The sequence below is a fragment of the Phaseolus vulgaris genome, chromosome 6 (assembly GCF_051622355.1).
Source record: "Phaseolus vulgaris cultivar YP4 chromosome 6, ASM5162235v1, whole genome shotgun sequence".
Lineage (NCBI taxonomy): Eukaryota > Viridiplantae > Streptophyta > Magnoliopsida > Fabales > Fabaceae > Phaseolus > Phaseolus vulgaris.
The window spans coordinates 27806265-27828017 of record NC_143503.1 but is presented as its reverse complement, the minus strand read 5'-3'; the positions used below and the strand labels follow the sequence as shown (position 1 = coordinate 27828017).

Here is a 21753-nt window from a genome sequence, read left to right as displayed (position 1 = left end):
ATCAAATTTAAGGTGTTTTTATAATCTTCTTGTTTATAATAGTTACATTCTTAAAAACAAAATCTTAACCTTTTGTCATATTAAATGATACTCCATATAATTGTAGTTTATTCTCAATATTAATATTAATATCACAAAAACTAGTCATTTTTAAGTTTTGTTGAATACCAAGGAAGGAAGCCTCTTTAAGAAACATTGTCTCATAAACATTATTAAAAGAATTTTTATTCCAGTCTTAAAACTCAATTTTCAATCTTTTTAACTTATGTTGCAAAATAAACATAGGACAACCAACAACCGGATTAGTCCAAAAATCATGAATAAGCTTCATGCATGAACGATCTTGAAGTCACATAGAAAAAGAAATGAAAATATCTTTAACCTTTCGTATACAATTACTAGCAAAAACAGGGAAGTGGTCAGAACAATTTTTTACAATAACTTTATAATTACAAAAATCTCATTCATCCAGACACGCTCCATTACATAAAATCCTATCTAATTTTCTATCAATTTTGTGTAACTCTCTCCTCTCATTACACCAAATATAACAATATACAGAAAAAGGCATACAAGTAAGATCATTGTTATTAATCCAATAAAAAAAACAGTATAAGAAACCTGATTAAGACCAACTCCTTTGCAATCGTTAGTCGAGATAACAACATTAAAATCATCCAAAATGCATCTAAAATATCAGTGTGACATCATGAGATCATAAAAAAAAAAGATTTATATACTTTAAGTAAATTAAACAATATCTTTACACTTTTGTGATTGGTCAATCCTCGAACATTAAAAAAAAACCTTCATTACTGGATGAAATTGTCGTAATAATTTATTTTATTTTATTTATAATCTTTAGGTGGTCTTCGTGACCATATTTCCACGTAGCCACATTCAAACTTTGACCTTTCACAGTGATCCTACAAACAATAGTCAAGGGAAATAAATTCAATAAAAACAATTAAAGAAAAATAAATTTACGAAAACTATAATAAGAAATTTATAAAAAAAAAACACAAAATATTCAAACTCTACACAACTTTCGTATTTTTAATTCTTAACACACTTTAAGGCAAACAAATCAACATCTACTTATGAGCTATAAAGTTGATACCTATCATCAATGTATAAAGTTTAGATAAACTAAACATCGCAGTTAATTTTAAATATATAACATTAAATTTGAAATACTACATGCGGTTTAATTGTTTTTTTTCATTTCAACTTGAATTTAAAACAAAAAAAATCCAAAAATTAAAAGAAATAGATTTGGTTTTGGATTATTTTTCTAATCAATTCGATGTTAAAGAACCTAATTACAGGCACAGAGATGAAGATTATTCCACAAGTTAGTTAAGTCTGTTTTAATTAATATAAACATTCTAAAAGCTTCTTTGACTAATTATATGTTCATGTCCCAAGATCAAGTATATATCACCCAAATAAAGACTTTATCCGATCATTTTTAATTTGCTAAAAAAATATATGGTTAATTAACTAACTGTCTGTTGATGACCAGCAAAACTTACAATCTATATATACTATTGTGAAACATAATCATAGTCCTAAGAAAAATAAATGTTAATCATGATGAAGAAAAAGATATATAAAAATAACAATAATAGTTTACAAAATGTTTCCAATTATTGACCATATGAAACAACATGTCAATGTCTTGAAGAAAATATAATTTTATTTAGTGATTACTTTGTTTCCTTATAATAATTATAGCGTTTGCGATCTAAATAGTAGAATCTATATTGCACATATGTAGACTGGTCCATAGGTCAAAAATCAAGTGCAATTTAAAACTTGTGGCCTTTGAATCAATGTTTGGAATGCAGAAACTTGGTTATTGTTGAAGACATTAATTAATTCATCCGCTGCAACATCTTGCTTAAACTAGAAAGTAGTATTTAGATTTATAATATTCCATGATCCATATGAACACCAAGATCACCGTCCTTTTATAAATACAAATATGTTATTGAAAATATTGATGGATCTTTAGGAAATATTTTAGGGGTGTCAAATTTTTTTTTATAGATGTATACAAATTTTGAAAGTGTCAACTATATAAAATATATTAAATTTTTTAAAAATATTATTTATATATGTATAAAAAAAAATTGGGGAGTCAAGATCTCTAACACACCTAGAAGCTCTTACTCATTGAAAGTCTCATATTTAATAGACATGAGAAAGTTGAGTGATGTATAAAAAAAAAAAAATCACAAATTCTAAACTTTGATGTTTTAGTTTAAGATAATATTGTATTGTCTTATATGTATACATTATTGATTATTGGTGGTAATTAATTTTTTCAATTTTTCTTACTAAAAATTTTCAACAAATTGATCATGATAAAGTTGTCCCACTTATAACCAGGATTTGTACTGTGAGGTGTGCATGGTTCATGTGCAAAATACTTTTATGCATTTTGTGCTAGCTAGACAAGAATTACCTCTCACAAGTTTATATATTTAGTGTTTTTCATCCTTGTCTATTCATTTTATGTTGTTTTCTTTCGTATTCATATTAACTAATTAAAGGGTGGAATCCAATATCCACTTTTACTTTTAATGCAAGATTACTTTAAAGATAAAACAAAAAAAAAACATATTATTTACTTTGTGGGAATGGAAAAAAGAGGATAACTTGTACTTAGTGAGATATGTTTATCAGAGAATACGAAACGAAGCTACAGGAGAAAATGAGACACTCTTTAACCGATTTTGGAGAGTAAAACCTTTGTCAACTTTTCATACTCCAATTGATAATTAGACCCAAAAATATGCATAAAATATTTGTTGTGAAAATACAAGGGACGTGATTCGACTAAGTGAAACAGTTGTCATACTTTTGATTGAGGTCCTTGTTGATGAGTGTATTTTTCTTTTACTTGGGTGAAATTGTAACTTTGTGCCTAAGTTGCACGAAAGGTTGTCTATGGTGTAAATCCAGGTAGATAGAGTTTATATCTCATGCCATACTCATTATACTAGTTGCAATATTGTAACGATGAAAAACACAAACCATACTGTAAACATTGAATATTGTTAAGGTTGAAGAAAACTATTTGTTGCAACTGCTGCTAAGACTGAGAGTGTCAAAGATATAGAGATAGATCATACCATTTTGTCTAAGTGATATTGTGATTATGTCATTGTAATGTATGGATTCATAATGTATGACTTTATAATGTGTTTGTTGATATGGAATGAATGTAACATAATCCACTTATGTAAAGTCAGTCTAAAGAGACAGTTTAGCCTCAAACACTATTTTATATACAAATTAAAATATCTCTTAAATACTTTTTTTCTAATTTAATTCTTTGTTGATAAAACAAATATTTTTTTTAATTTAATTATTTGTTGATAAAACAAACATTTAAACAACATCTCAAACACATTAAATTGAAAACCTAACATTACTAATTATAATAATATTGAAATATCCCTAAGCTGAGCTTATTTAGATCTAAAAATTAATGTAATAAAAAGAAGAAAAAAAAGAATCTAATTGAATATGTTAAAGAGCGAAACAACCATATTTGGAAAATTTATGCTGGTGGAAACGAAAATTAAACTTAACATTTTCTCAATTATATGTACTTTATGCCTATTTAATTTGAATTTTTCACTCGCAAATATATATTTATTATTCATAAATACAAATTTAATTGTGAGATATCTTAAATATATCTTTATTATTCATAAATAAAAAATTAATTATGAAATAATTGAATGATGGTTATCCGTATAAGAAAGTATTATGTGTAATATTTAAAAAAAAAATCTACTTAATTTCTCACTTTACGCAAAAAAAAAATCTTTCAAATTTCCTCTTATAGCACATTAATGCAATTCCAGAAGTTGAATAAATTAGGTGTTATATTATGTGTAGAGTACTTACATTAATTCAATCTCACTCTTTAAACTCTTTTGAATTCACACAACACTCTCGTTCCTTTGGAAAAAATGCCGAACAAATGTATTATGTGGTTGAACATATCAAATTGTATAACTAATTCAATAGAAAATTTTAAGTATACTTTTTCCAAAAAAATTGGAGTCATGTTAGACTTCTTACATTAAGTTTCAGAAAACTCACGTTCAACTTTCCAACATCAGAATTTGTATATTCAACTTCAAAAATCTTAGTCACATTAAACCTCTTCACCAAGTATTAGAAAACTCATGTTCAACCTTCTAACAATAAAAAGTTTATATATTTGACTTATTCTTTAAAGGTTTTTCAATTGGTCTCTCCAATTCTTTTTTTCTTCTAAAAAAACAAATTTCTAATAATATGTTCAGTAAATAAAATATTAAACTTATTCTTATTTAATGATTGAATTAACCTCAAACTTTATTAAAATACAAAATTTAAATAAGATAATTGTAAAATAAATATTTTAAATATAAAATATATAAAGTATTTATGAAAATGTGGAGGCAAAAACTCCTATGATAATGATACCACCACTCATACGTACAGAAATCATATATAATTAGATGGTTGACGTTTAGCCACGTCACTACTGCCAATAATACATATCCACAAATTTACATTGTTATTGAAAACACAATTAAAAGCAACAAACTTATACATTTAAAGGTTTTCGCTAATTTTGAGTAGAGTGATTGCAAGATCAAATTGTTCACACACATATATATATATATATATATATATATATATATGGATATCAATTTATTATAAAGTTTGATTATTGATATCAATTTTTATTGTAAAATTTATTTCGGTATATCTAGTAGTATTATATTGTGTAAATTCAAACTACATAAACTTAAATACATTTTCATCTCTTAATCTATCAAAATGTCTTTTAAAAATAAAATATGACCTAATGAAATTATAAACATTAAAATAAACAATATCTTAAATGTATTGATGATAAACACTATTATAATTGTTAAACGATTCAAAATAATTAATAAACTATAAATTTATTAAATTTAAAAGACAAATGCATGAAAATAGTAAAGAAAAGGAAAATATAAGCTTTGATATGGTTTATTTTCTCTTATTTTGACGTTCATAAAACTCTATATCCTTAAACCAATACTTTCAAATCTAACAAAGGTTAACAATAAAAAATAATAAAAATAACATTTAAACTTAGAAAATTATTTATTCAAAACTTAAATAAATGAATATAAAAAGTGTGAAATAATGATCTCTAAAGTACTTAAAGGATGTCAATTATTCTATACATGGAGATATTTTATTGAATATATAGGTAAGATTAAGCTACTATTGATATAGACATTCTTTTTTAAATTTTTTTCAGATACGAACAAGGAGGAGTTATGCTACAGGTATTCCATTTATTGAATTTCAGTGATACAATCATTCATCATATTTAGAATTTTTTAATGAAATATTAACACTAAATCAAAGGATTCAAAATACAATTAAATTCATCTAGAAATATATATTTAATCTATTTTCAAAAGTACAAATTCCATCAAAGGAATCTCAATTTGAAAAGAGTTAATTCACCTTCAGTTTCCCAGAGAAACATCACATGTCTATCTTCATGTGACAGTCATTGGATTCTATATATTTTTTGGTTTTATTGATAAGAACATGTTATTTGTTTGTTTGGTTTTTTATTCATTCTTTGTTTGAATGATTGAATGATTAATAGTAGTGAAATGTCATTTTCTTCTGAACTTCAATAACCTTGAGTCTTGACTCTTGACTTTACTTACAAAATAGTGGAATATTGTCTTTATTTATTTGTTATAATCTTAGAGAGAATAATTTTAAGATACAAAAGATTAAATATGTTTGGAATACAATATATCTATTACATGAAATTTATTTTCAAACCGAGATTTAAAAAAATAACATTATTTTTTCTAGATAAAATATATTAGAACTCTATTTAAAATCATGACACCTAAAAAATAAACAAACAGGAATTTTTTTTCCTCAACATACTTTTGAGCTTTTAAATTGAAAACTAAGCACACACTAATATCAAAAGTAAATTATTTTCACAAACTATTTTTCATTTAATTAAAAACCATTTTTTAAAAGCAATTTATTTTATTAACACACATGACCAAGAATTTGACAAATGTGATAAATAAAAATCTCTTTAAATATATATAACTTTTACATTAATAATAATTTCTAAAGATAATAATATTATAGCAATTATTAGAGGATTATATTTAAAATAAATTTAAATAAAACTGTTATATGATGATATCGATTGTTTAATATTCCAATAAACTAATATAAATAGTTGATTCTGTATATAGAATATATTTCTACTAAACTTATAATTTTTTTTAGTAGTTTATTTTCTTTTAATCATTCCATCACACTTATACTACCATATAAAATATATCTCTACTTAACTTATTAAAACATAGAAACTTAAATAAAATACGAAGGCTTAATAATAAAATGACTTATTTTGAGTTAGGACCAGAAAATCCTTAACTCGTTTTCATACTAAAAAAAATAGCATGCGCCTTACGAAAGTAGGGTAATTTGTTTTTTATATTATGTATATAGGCATATTTGAAAAAACAAATTATTATAGTAGACAAATAATGTCTTGGAACACTATTTCAAAAGAAGAAATCATGCATCTAAACATATGATGTTGGACTGCATTCAATCTTCTAATTCAAATCATACATTGAAATATTTATTTTTTTTCATTTAACTGAAAATCCTACTTGAATAAGATTTTTATTTTTTTTAAAGAAATCCTACATTGAAATACGATTTGTGTGATTTTTGTAATTTTTATTTTGCAATTTTTTTTCATTTAATTGAAATAGTAGACTGAATATAATTTCTATTTTTTTTTTAAAGAAATCATACATTAAAGTACGGTCGATTTGTGTGTTATTGTTTTTAATTTTGCTTTTGCAAATTTTTGAAAATGAGTTTTACAAAAAAACTTAACAAAAATTGAATATTACGTTTTTGGTTTCAGTTTTTCTCTGTTTTTTTATTAAAATATTTATATTACAAAAAAATATTAATTTGATTATGCTTTATAATTATTTATTGTAATTATTTTCATTTATATGTTTTTTTAATAATGTGGTTCATTATTTGAAAAATATAAAACAATAAGACTCTGTTTGAAAATAAATAATAATATTAAAGAACCATATATATATAAAAAAAATGGAAATTGATTTAGAAAAATAAGACACAAAGTTAAAGAAAATATTTATTTGTGAGAGTTTATCCCACAAGTTAATTTTTTAGTTTGTCGTTTAAGTTTTTGTGATTGAAGTTGTATAAAAATTTGTGATTAAATATTTATTAAATATTATCGTTATTAGTGTTATCATCTTCATATTCATATTTTTTATTTTCAATTTCATGATCATATTTATGTGAAGACGTGGGTCTATAACAATTCATTAATGATATGTTGAAAATTGTGTTATTGTAAGTGGCAAACATATTTGATGTAGGAGAAAAAAAATTAGTTGGAAGGCAAAAAAATTATAAGTGTATGTAATTTGTATGAAGATGATGATGCATGTTATGATATGATGTTTAAAATATTTGAACATTAAAAAAATTTGAAAACTAGATTGACGAGCATATTGATAGAAATGTTGTGATTAAAGTTAGTTATCCAAAATGTCGTATTGTAGTAAAAGTTATTGTTAATTGAACGTGAATGAAAGATTATTAAATATTATAAATTTACATAATTGTGGGATTTTAGTTGTTGATGAGATATTAATGTGTTAAATATATCATTGCATATACTATATTCTTTCACACAAATAAAAGACTACTCTGGTTAAATCCATTTTTTTAATGAGACAGTTAATTAGAATATTACTATTCACTTTTGTGATATTGTAACTAATAAATATTTTTAAATAAATAAAGTTCAATAAGTTAATTTAAAAAAATTAAAACCAACATTGAATATTCAATATTTATTAAAAAAATTACAAAAAAACTCATTTGAAAAGATTTACGAAACTAAAATTAAAAAGAAAACACACAAGTCATACTTCAATGTATAATTTTCTTTAAAAAAAAAAGAAATTTTAAATGAAAAAAATACAAAACCAAAAATAGAAAAAACCCACAAATTGTACTTCAATATACGATTTTCTTAAAAAAGAAAAAATATAAATCATATTTAAATATACTATTTCAGTTTAATGACTACAGTGCAATCATTACACGATTTATCCATGCCAACTTTTTTTAATTATTACGATTTATCCAATGCCAACTTTTTTTAATTATGTTCATTTAGGTAATAATGAAAAACAAAATTACCCTGCTTTTGTAAAAATAAATACCGCTCTACTATTATTGATTACCTTAACCCCGTTTCTTTGACTGAGTTTGAATATTTATCACAATTATGTATATTCTGTCAGAGTGTGCATCGAAGGTTTTGCTTTTCATGACTTGACCTTTGTTTTAACTCGGTTTTGGTCGACACAAGTTAATAAAAATAAATATCTTAAAATATTATAAAATTATTCACTTTCTTTTTCTGGATATGTGAAATCTTACATATATTATTTTATTTAACACGCTACAGACTTTCTAAACACCCAGAGAATGAACAATAAAAAAGCACCAACCTCATCTCATTTATCATATAAAAAACCAATCAATGAAAGAAATCACGTAGATAAGATTAGTTGAATCAAACCCAAATTAAAGCTCTTTCTTGCAATCTAGAAGGAGTGGAATATATTAGAATCATAGTGAGGACTAGAGTTGGAAAACAACCACATCGTAAAAAATGAAACAAAAAAACATTAAACAAAAGGAAAGCAGAGAAGGACCATGTTACGCAGTCATTTTAGAACAATATAAGAGTGAGTCACCTAATGAAAACGAAACAAAACCCTTCACCCATACACGTAGTAGTAACATAACATATCATAGCCATGGCTCTTTTCTACACCCATTCCACATTTTTTCCAAATTTGTCATCTTCCTCAAACATTAAATAATATATATCCCTCCTTCTACGAAATCTCACCTCTTACTATTCATTACCAAGTTCAAATTTCAGGCTATAAAAGCGCCATAGAACACTCACCTTTACACTCATCAAACATATTACACTTATCTTTAGAAGTAGAACACACATTTGAATGGGAAAACTGAGATACGATCCCAATTTCTACCTCCAGAGCAAGGACTCCAGCAACATAAAGATAATGAATAAAACTCAGAAGAAAACAGTGAAAATAACCTACATATCGAGCCCTGTGTTGGTGAGGGCCTGCGATGCTTCTGAGTTTCGATCAGTGGTTCAACAACTCACGGGCAAGGACTCCAACAAGGTTGGACGTGGTTCTACTCTGATGCATCATGAAAGGGTCATGCAAAGTGGAGATGTATGTGGAAGTGAAGAAGATGGTAGGGAGTTTCATCATTACAACAACAACAGATCGTTGATCACTGGTTCTGTGGAGTTGGATGAAGATTACTTCTGGAAAGAACTTGCACGCTCGGTTTTGCCGTCACCCTGTCTACTTGTATGATACGTATTCAATACGTTTATGCTAGTGTTTATGGAAGTATAATAATCAAACAATGATTGTTACTGATTTTTCTCTCTTGACCGTATGTAATAGTATTATTTCACTTGTAGAGAAGATGTTGTAGGTTGTTGAATGACGGAGAATTTTGGTTTGTTTTTGTTGGTTGGAAGGAGTTATTTTCTTAATTTGTTAAATATTGTGAATTGTTTTAGAGCGAAAAGGATATGCATTGTTTTAGAGCGAAAAGGATATGTAGTGTTTATAGGGTCAAAGTTCTCATGGAAAAAATAATCTTGATTGGAATTTAAAGATAAAAGTGGTTTGAAGTCGTCTTTTGAGTTTTTTATTAGATTTTTTTTTTTATAACTTTTTATTTAGAATGCACACTAAGATTTTGAATATTATTATTCTTATATGAAATATTAAATTTATAGGTTGTTTATTATCTACTTAAACAATTGTTTGTTGTGGTTAACTGTTATAAAAATTATATATCTTTATTTTTTTTTACGTATATTTATAAAAATGTATATCTTTATCTTATTTTCATTTATGTGTATTTATAAGAATAATGTAAATTATTAATTAAATTAGTGATAGTTAAAGTCTTGGTAGCTAATTAGAAATAAATTTAAAATTATTTATAAAAATTAAAAACTAATTTAGATATCAATAATTTATTTAGTCTAACATATCATCTAATCTAGTTAATAATAACTAATGATTTATTGTCTTTAAAATTAATTTCTATTTAATAATTTTTTTTATTAAATATTTAATACTATTTATTATCAAGTTAATGTTATGATTAAGACGTATAGATGTGTTTTACTTAATGATTTTCTTAACACAAAATTTATTTTGAGTGACATACTTGATCTTCCTTCTTTCTTCTCCAAAATAATTAACAAAACAAAACACGATAAAAAATTAAAAAATAGATTTAACATATTCAAAGTGTTATTCCTTTGGGAGAGAGAAAGAAATTATTACATATATATCGGGAGACAATATTATATTATTTTAGTCACTTTTTTTTATACGAAGTATTATTATTAACCTGAAAAAAATTAAGATATTTTACATAGAGATTAATCATAAATACTTTAATTTCACGTGAATTAAAAATTTAACACGATGTTGTTAAATGTAAACATATAATTCCAAAAAACATATAATTGCATATATAGAAACGTGAACAAATATTATTTTAAATACATTGACAATTTGAAGATTTTTTTTTACGTTATTATCTATTAATGAATCCATGTATGGTAAGATTAATAATTTTTACAATAAATGTTTTCAAATTCATATGCATTATTTTTAATAAGGTTTACAAGATGTAATCAAAGAAAAATCATATTCTATTTCAAAATTTAAAATTCTTTTATGAAATATGTGAAAGATTTAACTAAAAGAAAATTGATATTCTATTTCAAAAAATAAAATTATTTTATGAAATACACTTATGAAATCCCATTAAATATTTCTTAATATTTGTATTAAATGTTTTTAATTTTTTAATCACATTCAGGTAGAGTAATAATAATTGTTAAAACCAATATTTAACCCAGTGAGATCAACATAATTATAAGTTCAACCTAATTTTTATATTATGACTAAAATGGGTACCCTTTTTAAACATGATAATTGTCTTTTTTTACAATAAAAAATAAATAAATGTGAACCATTTCAGGATTCAGGAGTGACCCAACCCTTATACAAACATAAAATACTTAAGATACTTCATTTCAACACTCACACCGCCAGACGCCTAGAATTACAAAACAATCCTAACTCAACTCAAAAAATTTGAGTTAAAAGATAAATCAAGAAACCATCGTCATACAAATCAAAGGTTCGAGACACCACTCAGAAAAGGAGAACAAACCAGAGAGAGATTTTTTTTTATATTTACACCGAATTGAGTATTTTTTATAATAATAATCAATAAAATTACTTACTCATACGTTTTTAAATTTTTTTAATTTTAAATTAAAAATTACACTCTCAATCATCATATTATTATGTCATAAAATATTATTCTTTCATATACAAATTTTAAATTATATACATCATTAAAACAAAACATCAAAAGAATAAAAAAAAAACTTCATCATCTTCACTTTGGAGTCATATAACCTCCAACATCATATGCTTAGATGCAACACATATCATCATTGTAGATTTAAAAAAACACAGGGTAAGTTAGTGATTTTTAAATTTTTAATGAAACTTTACATTTGAATCATTCAATCATAATCATATGAATCATCAATCTTCATTTATTTTAAATATATGAAACAATCAAGTGTCTCCAAATATTGTATGTTTCACATCACTCATGTCACTCATGTCAGAAATCCACTGACATAGTTTAATACCACTCATGTCAAAAATTCATTGACATCCAAACAAAGACACTTGACTCTATTTTTAGAAGACTCGTATATTGATTCAAACTTAGAGATTTGCACCTGTCATAGTACTCCTGTTGTGAAATCCACACAACCACATCTGCATATGAATCAATTCAACCAACCAACCTGTATGATAAGGTTAACTCATATGACTTGTCATACAGATGTTTTTTCAAATCACAGGCAAATTCATATGAATCTCCAATCTCCGTTGACTCTCACCACCTGATCAACTTTATTTATATGATTTCAATATACCAATTGAATAAGTATATCTCATTCTAGAAGAATCCATAATCAATGCACATTCTAACAATCTCAACACGGTATTTCTTTCCTGAAAATACCATGTCTCGATCGCATTCCACATTATTTATTTTTTATCTCATTTGTCAACATACCATTCAATCACACAAAAAATTATACTTTACAATTATGAAACATCAACAATAATCACATGCTATTTAAAATTTCATGAATCAATCAAATATAAAATGAGTATTTACTTTATATTTCGATAATTGTTAAATTTACTTATTTTAAACACTTTAAGCTGCATAAATTTAATTAAACATAGACCTTAAATTTAATTAAACATAGATCTTAAAATGTTGTAATCGCTTTCAATTTACAAAATGATAAATTTTAAAAAAGATTTCATTGAATATCATGACTTATAGAAAAGGAAAAAAATAGCTAAGCAAAAATTACAATTGTTGTCAAAATGGCTCGAGCCCATAAAGTTTGGGCTTAAGCCGAGACAAATTCGCTTAGCACAAGGAAATTTTGGTGAGCGAATTTGGAGTCAAGAGCACCCTAAAAATTGTAACTCAAATTGGGAATTTCATTGAGCATATTCGAGACCGAGAGTACCCCAAACTCTACATGTAATTTTGCTTAAGTGTAAGAGAAAACCGTTGAGTGGATTTGAGGTTGAGAACAAGTATACCTCATTTTTAAAACCCAATTTGTCAAGTAAAAACCAAGATTAAACTTCATAATGAATATCACAATTAATTTAAATAATCAATCACTTATCCAATTGTTTAAAGTTTTCAATCATTTCCATTAATTAACATCTATCTCAATCAAACCAACAAGCAAACCATGCAATAAAGTTTTGGAACTTATGACCACGTCATCTTCACACCGAGATCTTCTAGCCTAAAGTGGATTAAAAGATAAGACTAACTTTCCTTAATTACATGTTTAGAAGGACAAGTACTCACAAAAGGACCTAGAAAATAGTTTTAGAGTATAAGTGGTTTAATTAGAATGACACATGGATGTTTTATTATTAAAGTGAAAAGTGTATATAAATAAAAAATCATTTATTCAAGTCTCATTTTAATATAATCACCATTTCTCTAAATTTTTGTCTCTTTTTCTCATTTGCATTATCTCTAAGATTCTGACCACCTCTTTCATCAGACTGACGATCAAATGTAACCACTAAACTTCAGACAGTGAATAGAACAAAGTTACTCAATCAAAATTTTAGTTAAACTGAGTTCATTTTTACTCATTTTTCTTTTGAGTAAGTTCTATTATGTACTTGGACATAAGTGTTTGCATGTGATGTGATTGTTAGAGTTTTAGGATGAATCCTTGTTAGTTTAAAGTCCTAATGATATTTTTGGATCATTAGTTATGACTTTGTAGTGCAAGTTAAACTATCATTTTTTTCTGTAAAAGTTGTAGCTCTTTGTGAGTATGTTTATTTCTAATTAAGCAAGAGAAATCACTTTTTACTTTTCAATAGAATCATGAATTAAAATATTTGGATGTGAAGATGGTGTAATTAATATTTTCAAGAAAAAAAATACATCATTAAAATTGCTAAGAAGTGTATTAATTTGCGAAAACTTTAAAAATGAGACTATCTTGACTAAAGAGTGGTATATGAGACAAACAGTACATATCTTTACCTTTATTTTGTTAAGTAACTATTATGTATTACTCAATGTTATTGGATTGAAAAAACACGTTTATATTGTAAAATTTAAAAGATTTAGAATTTGATCCCTTCAAATAAAACTATCTGAAATTACAGGCTCTAATTTTTTTTATCAATTAACTCTTTGAGTTTTAAAATCAATCAAATCTACTCCCATGAAAATATTTTAAATTTTCATATGATTCCAAATTTCAGACCTTCAAGAAGTCCCACATAATTGTTTCAATTTATCTAATTATTTCAAATTTGATTTATAGATAAATTATAATTCCAATATTGAATATACCTATGAATTTTTAAAAGTTCTTCATTGAATTGATTACAATACTTTAAACTTTTTATTGTAAAGCATAAAATAACGAAATATCAAACATTAAAACAAACTCAAAACTTTAAGATCTAATTTCAAATCCTATAAAATCTTTCAAATTTTATTAAAATTTCCCTAGCTTCCAAACTTTTAAAGTTATTAAGTATATCAATTTCTAGACAAATCTCTAGAAATTTAAATAAAAATAAAATTGAAAACTAAAAGAATTATTGTAAAAGTAAACTGATTTATTTTTTAAATTAAACTTAATTAATTCTAAATAATCTCAACTAATTAAAATAAAAATAATTAAACCTTAAAATATACAAATCACATACTGAAGTTAGGCAGAAAAAAATCCAATGGTTTTCTACTTAATTCTATTAAAGAACTGAATCTACTTTATGCTCCACAATGTGTTGTATCTGCTAGATTTAACTAAACTAATTCACCATGTCAGATAAAAGTTCAAATAATTTGCATATAGGATCTAAATTCAAATCTCATTCCTATCATAACATTGAGCTCAGTGATATCTATGCCAATCAATTCAAGAAATTTTTTAACTAAAGTTAGAGAAAGGAAGGTTAGTTGAGATGTAATCTATTTATACCCTATAATAAATAAAAATTAACATGAAAAGCAATGCTCTGGATCTCTTGACTCTCAATTTAAAAATAGTCTTAAATCAAAATTGAAATTAGTTGTTATAAATCTACAGCATAACTTTTATTTAAAAACATTTATTTACTATCAGTTTTAATTATAATTATCTACAAGGAAATATTCATTGAGTGATGCAGGGAAACAGAAGATAGTACTAAAAATGTGACAGAAACTATTCTGATAAAATCAACAGCAGAGGTAGGAAAAACATGCTTTTGATCAAGGCAGAAAATGTACTAATTTGTGCAGAAAGATGAAGGCAAGGGTTTGCCTCAAGCACTACTACAAGGTAAACAAACATTATATAAGCAGACAAGTTTTGCACATAGCTACTTAGCTACTTGCCCTTGGTGTCATTGCCTACTTCTCCTAACTAGTTAACTAACCAAAAGTTTGCAGTAATTTTGGCATTTGTTGTGTGCCTAGTTTCCATCTTCAGCAGACTTGAGGTAAAGGCTTTCACCCCCTTCACCTGAGCTTCCCCCTCTGCCATCACCTGAGCCACCAATATCCTGCTTGCCACTTCCACCAATCATGCTCCTTCCATGCAAACTCTCCCCTGTGGGGCCACGGACAAAATCAGGAAATCCTCCAGAACCTCCTATTGTTGCACTGCCTGATCCCACATTCATATTGCTCCCTTCACTTTGCAGCATGTGCAGTCCTGAACTCCCCCCCAACTGACTGTGCATGACTTGCTGCTGTTGAAGTGCTGAGTATGACTGCTGCGCATACAAATGGGAGGAGCGTGCAGCCATTAGCTGTTGCGGTGTCATCTGCTGTGCTTGTTGAGCCTGCATGTAGTGTGCTCCCTGCTGCATCATCCCACTAGGAGGGTACTGCATCATCAAAAACATTAAATTAGTAGTGAAAGATGCATGAGTTGCCAATGAAGGGCTGGAGGTTCAGGCAATGTCTAGATAAAGGTTGAAAAATTACTTTCTACCAATTTCAATGCCATAGATAAAGAATGAAGAGATTGTTAATGTGAGAGGAAATTGAAATATAGACATGTTATGAGTGCAAAATTTGATAAGGTATCATGTACCTGACCAGGCATAGTGGGTGGTTGGGGCTGAGAATCGGCTATTGCTGCCAAATACATGAGATTTCTCTGTAGCCTTGCTTGATTCCTGTAAGAATTTGAGAATAAACTTGGTCTAAGATCAACTCCAAAAGTTAGCTCATGTGAGATTCTTAAGATCCCCTCATGCCTAGTTAGTTCTGAACATCTCTGAATGAAGGATATAGCCAAGAGTAGACTACACTAGACTTTGATATCATATGAAAATTGAGAACAAAATAGGCCCAACTCAACTCTGAAAGCTAGTTTTGAAAGGGAAATTTTCTTGAGTGATCATAAGAAGTATTGTTCAACTTCAAGAAGTATTTCAACAGCTTAAGTAATTAGATGAATCTCTTGAGGGATTTTATATTACATCTAACACAACCTATACTTGAACAAATAGAAAATGCACGATTGCACTAGCAGTCCAGATATTGAGGAGAAAACCCTTCTTTTTCTATGTATACGGAACAACCCCAAGTTTGATTTCCACTAGAAACCTTTCAATATAATTAAGTTAATTCAGCCATACATTATTACTTTCAACTGCATCTAACAACCAAGCTTCACTTCATTAAATGAAGTCAGTTACACATTGACAAATGACGTCATTGGACTCTACATCCAAAACCAAAACTTAAATAAAAGAATCGTCTGAAGGAAGATTTTTTCAATGACTTCTTCTATTTTTTTTCACTTCAAAAAATCATACACTTGGACTGACTAGTTGACAGTAATGAATCTTCAGAATTATAGAACGACATATTGTAAACAAGTTATTTTCTGTACTGCAGAAATATGAGAAAACTAGAGAATTTTCTGGAGAGAAAGGTGGGTATTTGGTAAAGGATAGGGAAGAATCAAAGGGTTGAGAGAAACAGCATTAAATCAGAAGAGTCCATTCATGTGGGGAATGTAGAAAGTGTGAGAATCTCACCCAACTTCTCTTTCATATTGAATATAAGAACTAAAAGCATCTACAATAAAGATCTTACAAGAAACTAGCAAAAGAGAAGTGCACATGATATAATCAAACAAGATAACCCAAAACTTAAATTCAGAAAAGGATTAGAAGTCATGGACATTGCAAAGTTTATATATAAAAAAGGTATTATGTTTTGAAAAAACAATGTCAAAATTTTGTAGATAGTATCTTTAAGCAAAATCTGCAAGAAAACCTTAAATCATAGCAGATTCCTTTTAACTCAAATGTATATTAATTTCTAATACTTTGATAATATCAATTTTTTTTTTAGTTTCCCCAGTAAGATGTCTCCTAATGGAGTTAACAAGTTATTGAAATCAGTGTGTTTTTTTTTTTTTTGCATTCTCATCCCTATGTTATCCTAATAGAGGCCCTACCTAAATATTTAAATAGAGGCTCATCACATAACGTAAATTTCACTCAGGTTGGTGTATGACACCAAATCAGCAACATTCTTCTGGCACACTTTCAAATTTCATTTGATAGTTTGCTGACAAGCTTAATCTTTACCTGCCATAATATGTAAATATTTGATGGGATGGTGAGTCCCCTATCTAGTTCGCAAGGGTATTACAGTTAATTAAACTGAACCAAGTTATCAGTGTGGAAGTAGCATAGAGTTGCCATACTGAAAATTTGTTGGAAAACAAGAAATCAAATTTGAGATGTGAAAACTATAACTATTGACTTCTAAGTAGGATGAGAAAAAGCACATATAGAATGTAGAACTAAACACACTAAAAGACATTATTACTAGATTAGGAAATGAGAAACACAAAATTCAATTGGAATATAGAAGGATAACTAGTCTAATTCTTACTCGGCACACTCGCTCAGCTTGCCAGAATTCTGGCTTTCAACAATCTTCAGGATTAAGGACTTGTTCTCATCCAGGTACTGTTTGTAAAGAAAAGGGGGTAAAAGGTCAAACCAAGGATTAACATCATCATAATATCATATAAATCTTGCGAAAAATAATGAAATAAATGGGAAGGGGACCAACAAGTGTTACAGAAAGTCCTTGCTGTTGCTGGACTGTCTTTCCATAAATAAAAAACACCATATGATGCACGTAGATTTAAGAATGTTAGAAAACAATGAAGAGTGTTACTCTAGTTAATAACATGTAGTAAATATATACTAAGACTATAAATAGTATATGAATCAATATCTTCCACTGATCTCAATCTGTCTGTCTTAACTTCTTAATTGTTCTACCATTTGTGTAAATAACTAGAACTGCACCATCTTAATCAAACCGCACCCTTGGATCAAACATTTACCGGCTTTATAAATGTTCCCTATGATAAAAGTTGTTACCTTGATGAAATCTGAATACTAATACACAAGTGCAGGCATGTCATCAAAATCTACCTCAATGAGAAAAAGATATACACTTGAAAGAGTTATACATGAAATTTCAGGTTTTTTGAGGGCCATTAGAGCATTAATAGCAAGTGTGAAAGAGGGATGGAAGTAGCAGAAAGAAGTATTGAAGAGTCAGAGAGAGGGTATAGTTAAAGCAAGTGCATTAAAAGAAGAGGGCGAAGGAGGTGTTGGTAGAGTTAAGGAATGGCATACCAAACAGGAAATTATGAGAATGAGATAGTATGATCTGAAAGGTTACAGAAAATGTGATCTAAGCGGTGAGAAAAAAAGCAGGCGTCATAAAAGCTCTGATACAGCACATGTACACAGAATATTTATACAGCGTGTGGAAGATGAAAGAAATAGCGTAAGCGGTAGCAGAAGCTGACAAGGAAGAAGCAGCAGAATAAGAGAAGGGTGTGAACAGGAAAACTAAAAAGCAGCGGCACAAGGAAACGGTTCTAAAAGTGGCATACAATAGAAGACCCACAAGCAGTGCTGAGACAAAAGGGCCCTGAGCAGAGGGAGAGGGGACATGAATGATGAATGAATGCATACACATAACATATACATACATAGATACATAGACATGTGTTGTATGATATATGTGTGATGAGTAAGAGTAAGAAGAGAAGAGAAGAGAAGGGAATAGGTGGAGAAAGGGAGAAGAGGGAAGGACCTGCTGAATGTGATCAGTGGTGACGTTGTTGGGGTAATAGGCTGCCATCAAGGGCTGCATCTGCATCAGGTGCTGTTGCATCTCTCAGGCAATATTATCTCTTTATATATAGTATATGATATGATGATATGATATGTTATGTTATGATGGGTAATTTCTCTCTCTAAGAAAGAAAAGAAAAGAAAGAAAGGTGAAGGCTGCAAATGAAGGAAGAGTGGAAGTGCAGAGAGAAGAGAGAAGAGAGAAGAGGGAAAGAAAGAAACAAGACTTGGGTTCTCTCTCTTTCTGGGTCTGGTCTGGCTTTCTGTGTGTTCCCACTTTTCCCTTCCCTTGGGTGTTGTTGGCTATTACAATGATGCTACCACACACGGAAGAAGATGTTAGAAAGCGTGAATAGAAAGTGAAAGAGAGAGAAGAGAAAACAAAAACATTGGGCTTGGGGCTATTACTATTTTATTGGTTTTGACTCTTTCTTCCACTATGGGGTCGCTCTCTCTTGAACTGCGTGTTCTCTTCCTCTCTCTCTCTCTCTAGATCACGTGATAGATGACATCAGAGACACAAGGAGAACAAATTTGACCAACTCTTCTCACAGCTAAGGTAAATTTTAGCATTTCCCAAAAAAAAACAACTAAATTTACAAAACAGCATGTTTTAAACTAAGGACAATGTTTTTTTCCAACTATAATAACATCAATTTATAATTATAATTTTAAAATTATTCCATTTTAGTTGTAATATATTACATGGTTTTCAATATATAACACTTTAAAGTAAAAGGAATATTGATAGGTTGATAGAAAAAGAATTTAGGGTAAAAGAGAGTATCTGAGAGTGTGGGAGATAAACATAAAACATAAAACATGACAATGTGTAGAGGGCGTTGTCCTTGTCCTCTTAGGTCTCCCTCTATACAGATGTTGGTGACGTAGGATTTCAGTCAGAGATTCCGATGCTTTCATACGCTTCCCCACGCGCTTTTTTTTCACGCGCTCCTTTTCTCTCTAATCACCCTTATTAACCTGGATCTTCGTGCAAATCATTGTTCTCCTCTTTTTCAGTTTTCCTTTTATTCCATGCGTTTTTTTTTCCTTTCACTGTTACAATAAATCTCACTACTTTTCTCTCTCTCCACATTCAATGTTTTAAAAAAACTAATTAAAGTTTTATTTATCATAGTGGAGCTATTAAATGCTATTCTCTCATTTTCTTTATGATATTTCACACAAATTAAGAAACTTATTTATTTTTTTTACCTTTACTTTAATTTTAAATAAATTTATATTTTCTAATCGAGTCGGAAATGTTAATGAAATAATGTGATCAGTTAAGTTTACGTTCTCAAAATTTAAGTTTCCAGTCTCTTAAAAATTAATTAAAATAAACAAGATTAAAAATAACGACATTAAAACTAACTTTATATATGTTAAAATATCAGTTAAATATTTAATATTTTGTTACATGTCTAATGTAATACACATGTACATAGTTAGCAAAACTGCTATTAATATTGTAGAGCATTTAATATTTATGACACTAGTAAATAAGCATTTAATAATTTATTAAATTTTTAAACATAACTCAGATTTTTATTAACTGTAATAATAAATTATTTATTTATATTTAATACTTTGTCTTATAATCAATGCGATTTACTTGAGTTAGTAAGTATTCTATGATACTTAATAGCAAATCAAAATTTCTAATTCATTAAATTTTTTAATATAATTCTAAATTTATTTTATTTACATTTCCTCCTGTTTCTTTTTCTTCTTTATTTAATAGTATGAGTAGTTGTATTTTATATTAATATTAATAAATAGAAAGAAGATAATTTAAAAATTTATTAATAATAATTTTAATTTAATACATTCATACTAAAATTAAATATTTTCATTGATATGTGTAATTATATTAAAAGAATTTAATATTAAGTAGAAGGAGTAGTAATATATTTTGTTTTGTCTAATAATCAATCAGATTAATTATTAATCTATGTCAAGTTTTCACTGTGATATTAAAATCTGAATGAAGCACTAAATAATTTCTACTACATATATCTTAAATATGCAGAGTGATAAAATATTTTGTAGTTATATATCCAACGTGAAACTTTTATTCAAAACTGATAAACAAACATTTCGTTTTTATATTTAAAGAAAAAATTAGAGAAATAAAAATAAATAATTGTGTCTTTATCTTTTAACAATAATGCTTTCTCTCACTTAAACTTAAAATAACATTTTTTATAAGACCAAATTCACACTATTTGATTCATTATTTTAAAATAAAATGAAGAGAAGTTATAACGGTAAACAAATAGAAGAAACATCATATTATTTATATCTATGTAAATAATTTTCATCAATAACAATTTCTTTATCAATTTTATCCTTATATTAATATTTATTTTATTATTTTTTCATTAAACAACGTATTTTTTATTTTTATCATTTATATATAATTATGTTTAATATTAAAAATTAAATTAAACCAAATAATAAGAAGAGATAAAAAAATTTTGCTTCCCACATATAAGAAACTGTCTCACGTCTAAGAAATTGTCCCACGTCTAATGAAACGTTCTACGTCTAATGAAACGTTTCACGTCTAATGAAATGTTCCACGTCTAAGAAACTGTCCCACGTCTAAGAAACTGTCCCACGTCTAATGAAACGTTCCACGTCTAATGAAACGTTCCACGTCTAATGAAACGCCTCACGTCTAATGAAACGCCCCACGTCTAATGAA

At 27.3% G+C, this 21753-nt stretch overlaps 1 protein-coding gene across 2 annotated transcripts; it reads right to left on the bottom strand.

Moving 5' to 3' along the window:
* Positions 1-15103: 15103 nt before the first annotated feature.
* LOC137831812 (GRF-interacting factor 1) lies at positions 15104-19440 on the bottom strand. Of its 2 annotated transcripts, none has more exons than XM_068639636.1 (4): positions 19003-19440; positions 17776-17852; positions 15953-16037; positions 15104-15743 (listed from the first exon to the last, which is right to left on the bottom strand). In XM_068639636.1, exons 1-4 carry the CDS (start codon positions 19081-19083, stop codon positions 15327-15329), a joined length of 660 nt encoding a protein of 219 aa, XP_068495737.1. In that variant the 5' UTR covers positions 19084-19440; the 3' UTR covers positions 15104-15326. The 2 variants fall into 2 exon arrangements, with proteins under 2 accessions (XP_068495737.1, XP_090159590.1); XM_090303464.1 differs by lacking the exon at positions 19003-19440 and adding an exon at positions 18537-18748.
* Positions 19441-21753: the final 2313 nt, after the last annotated feature.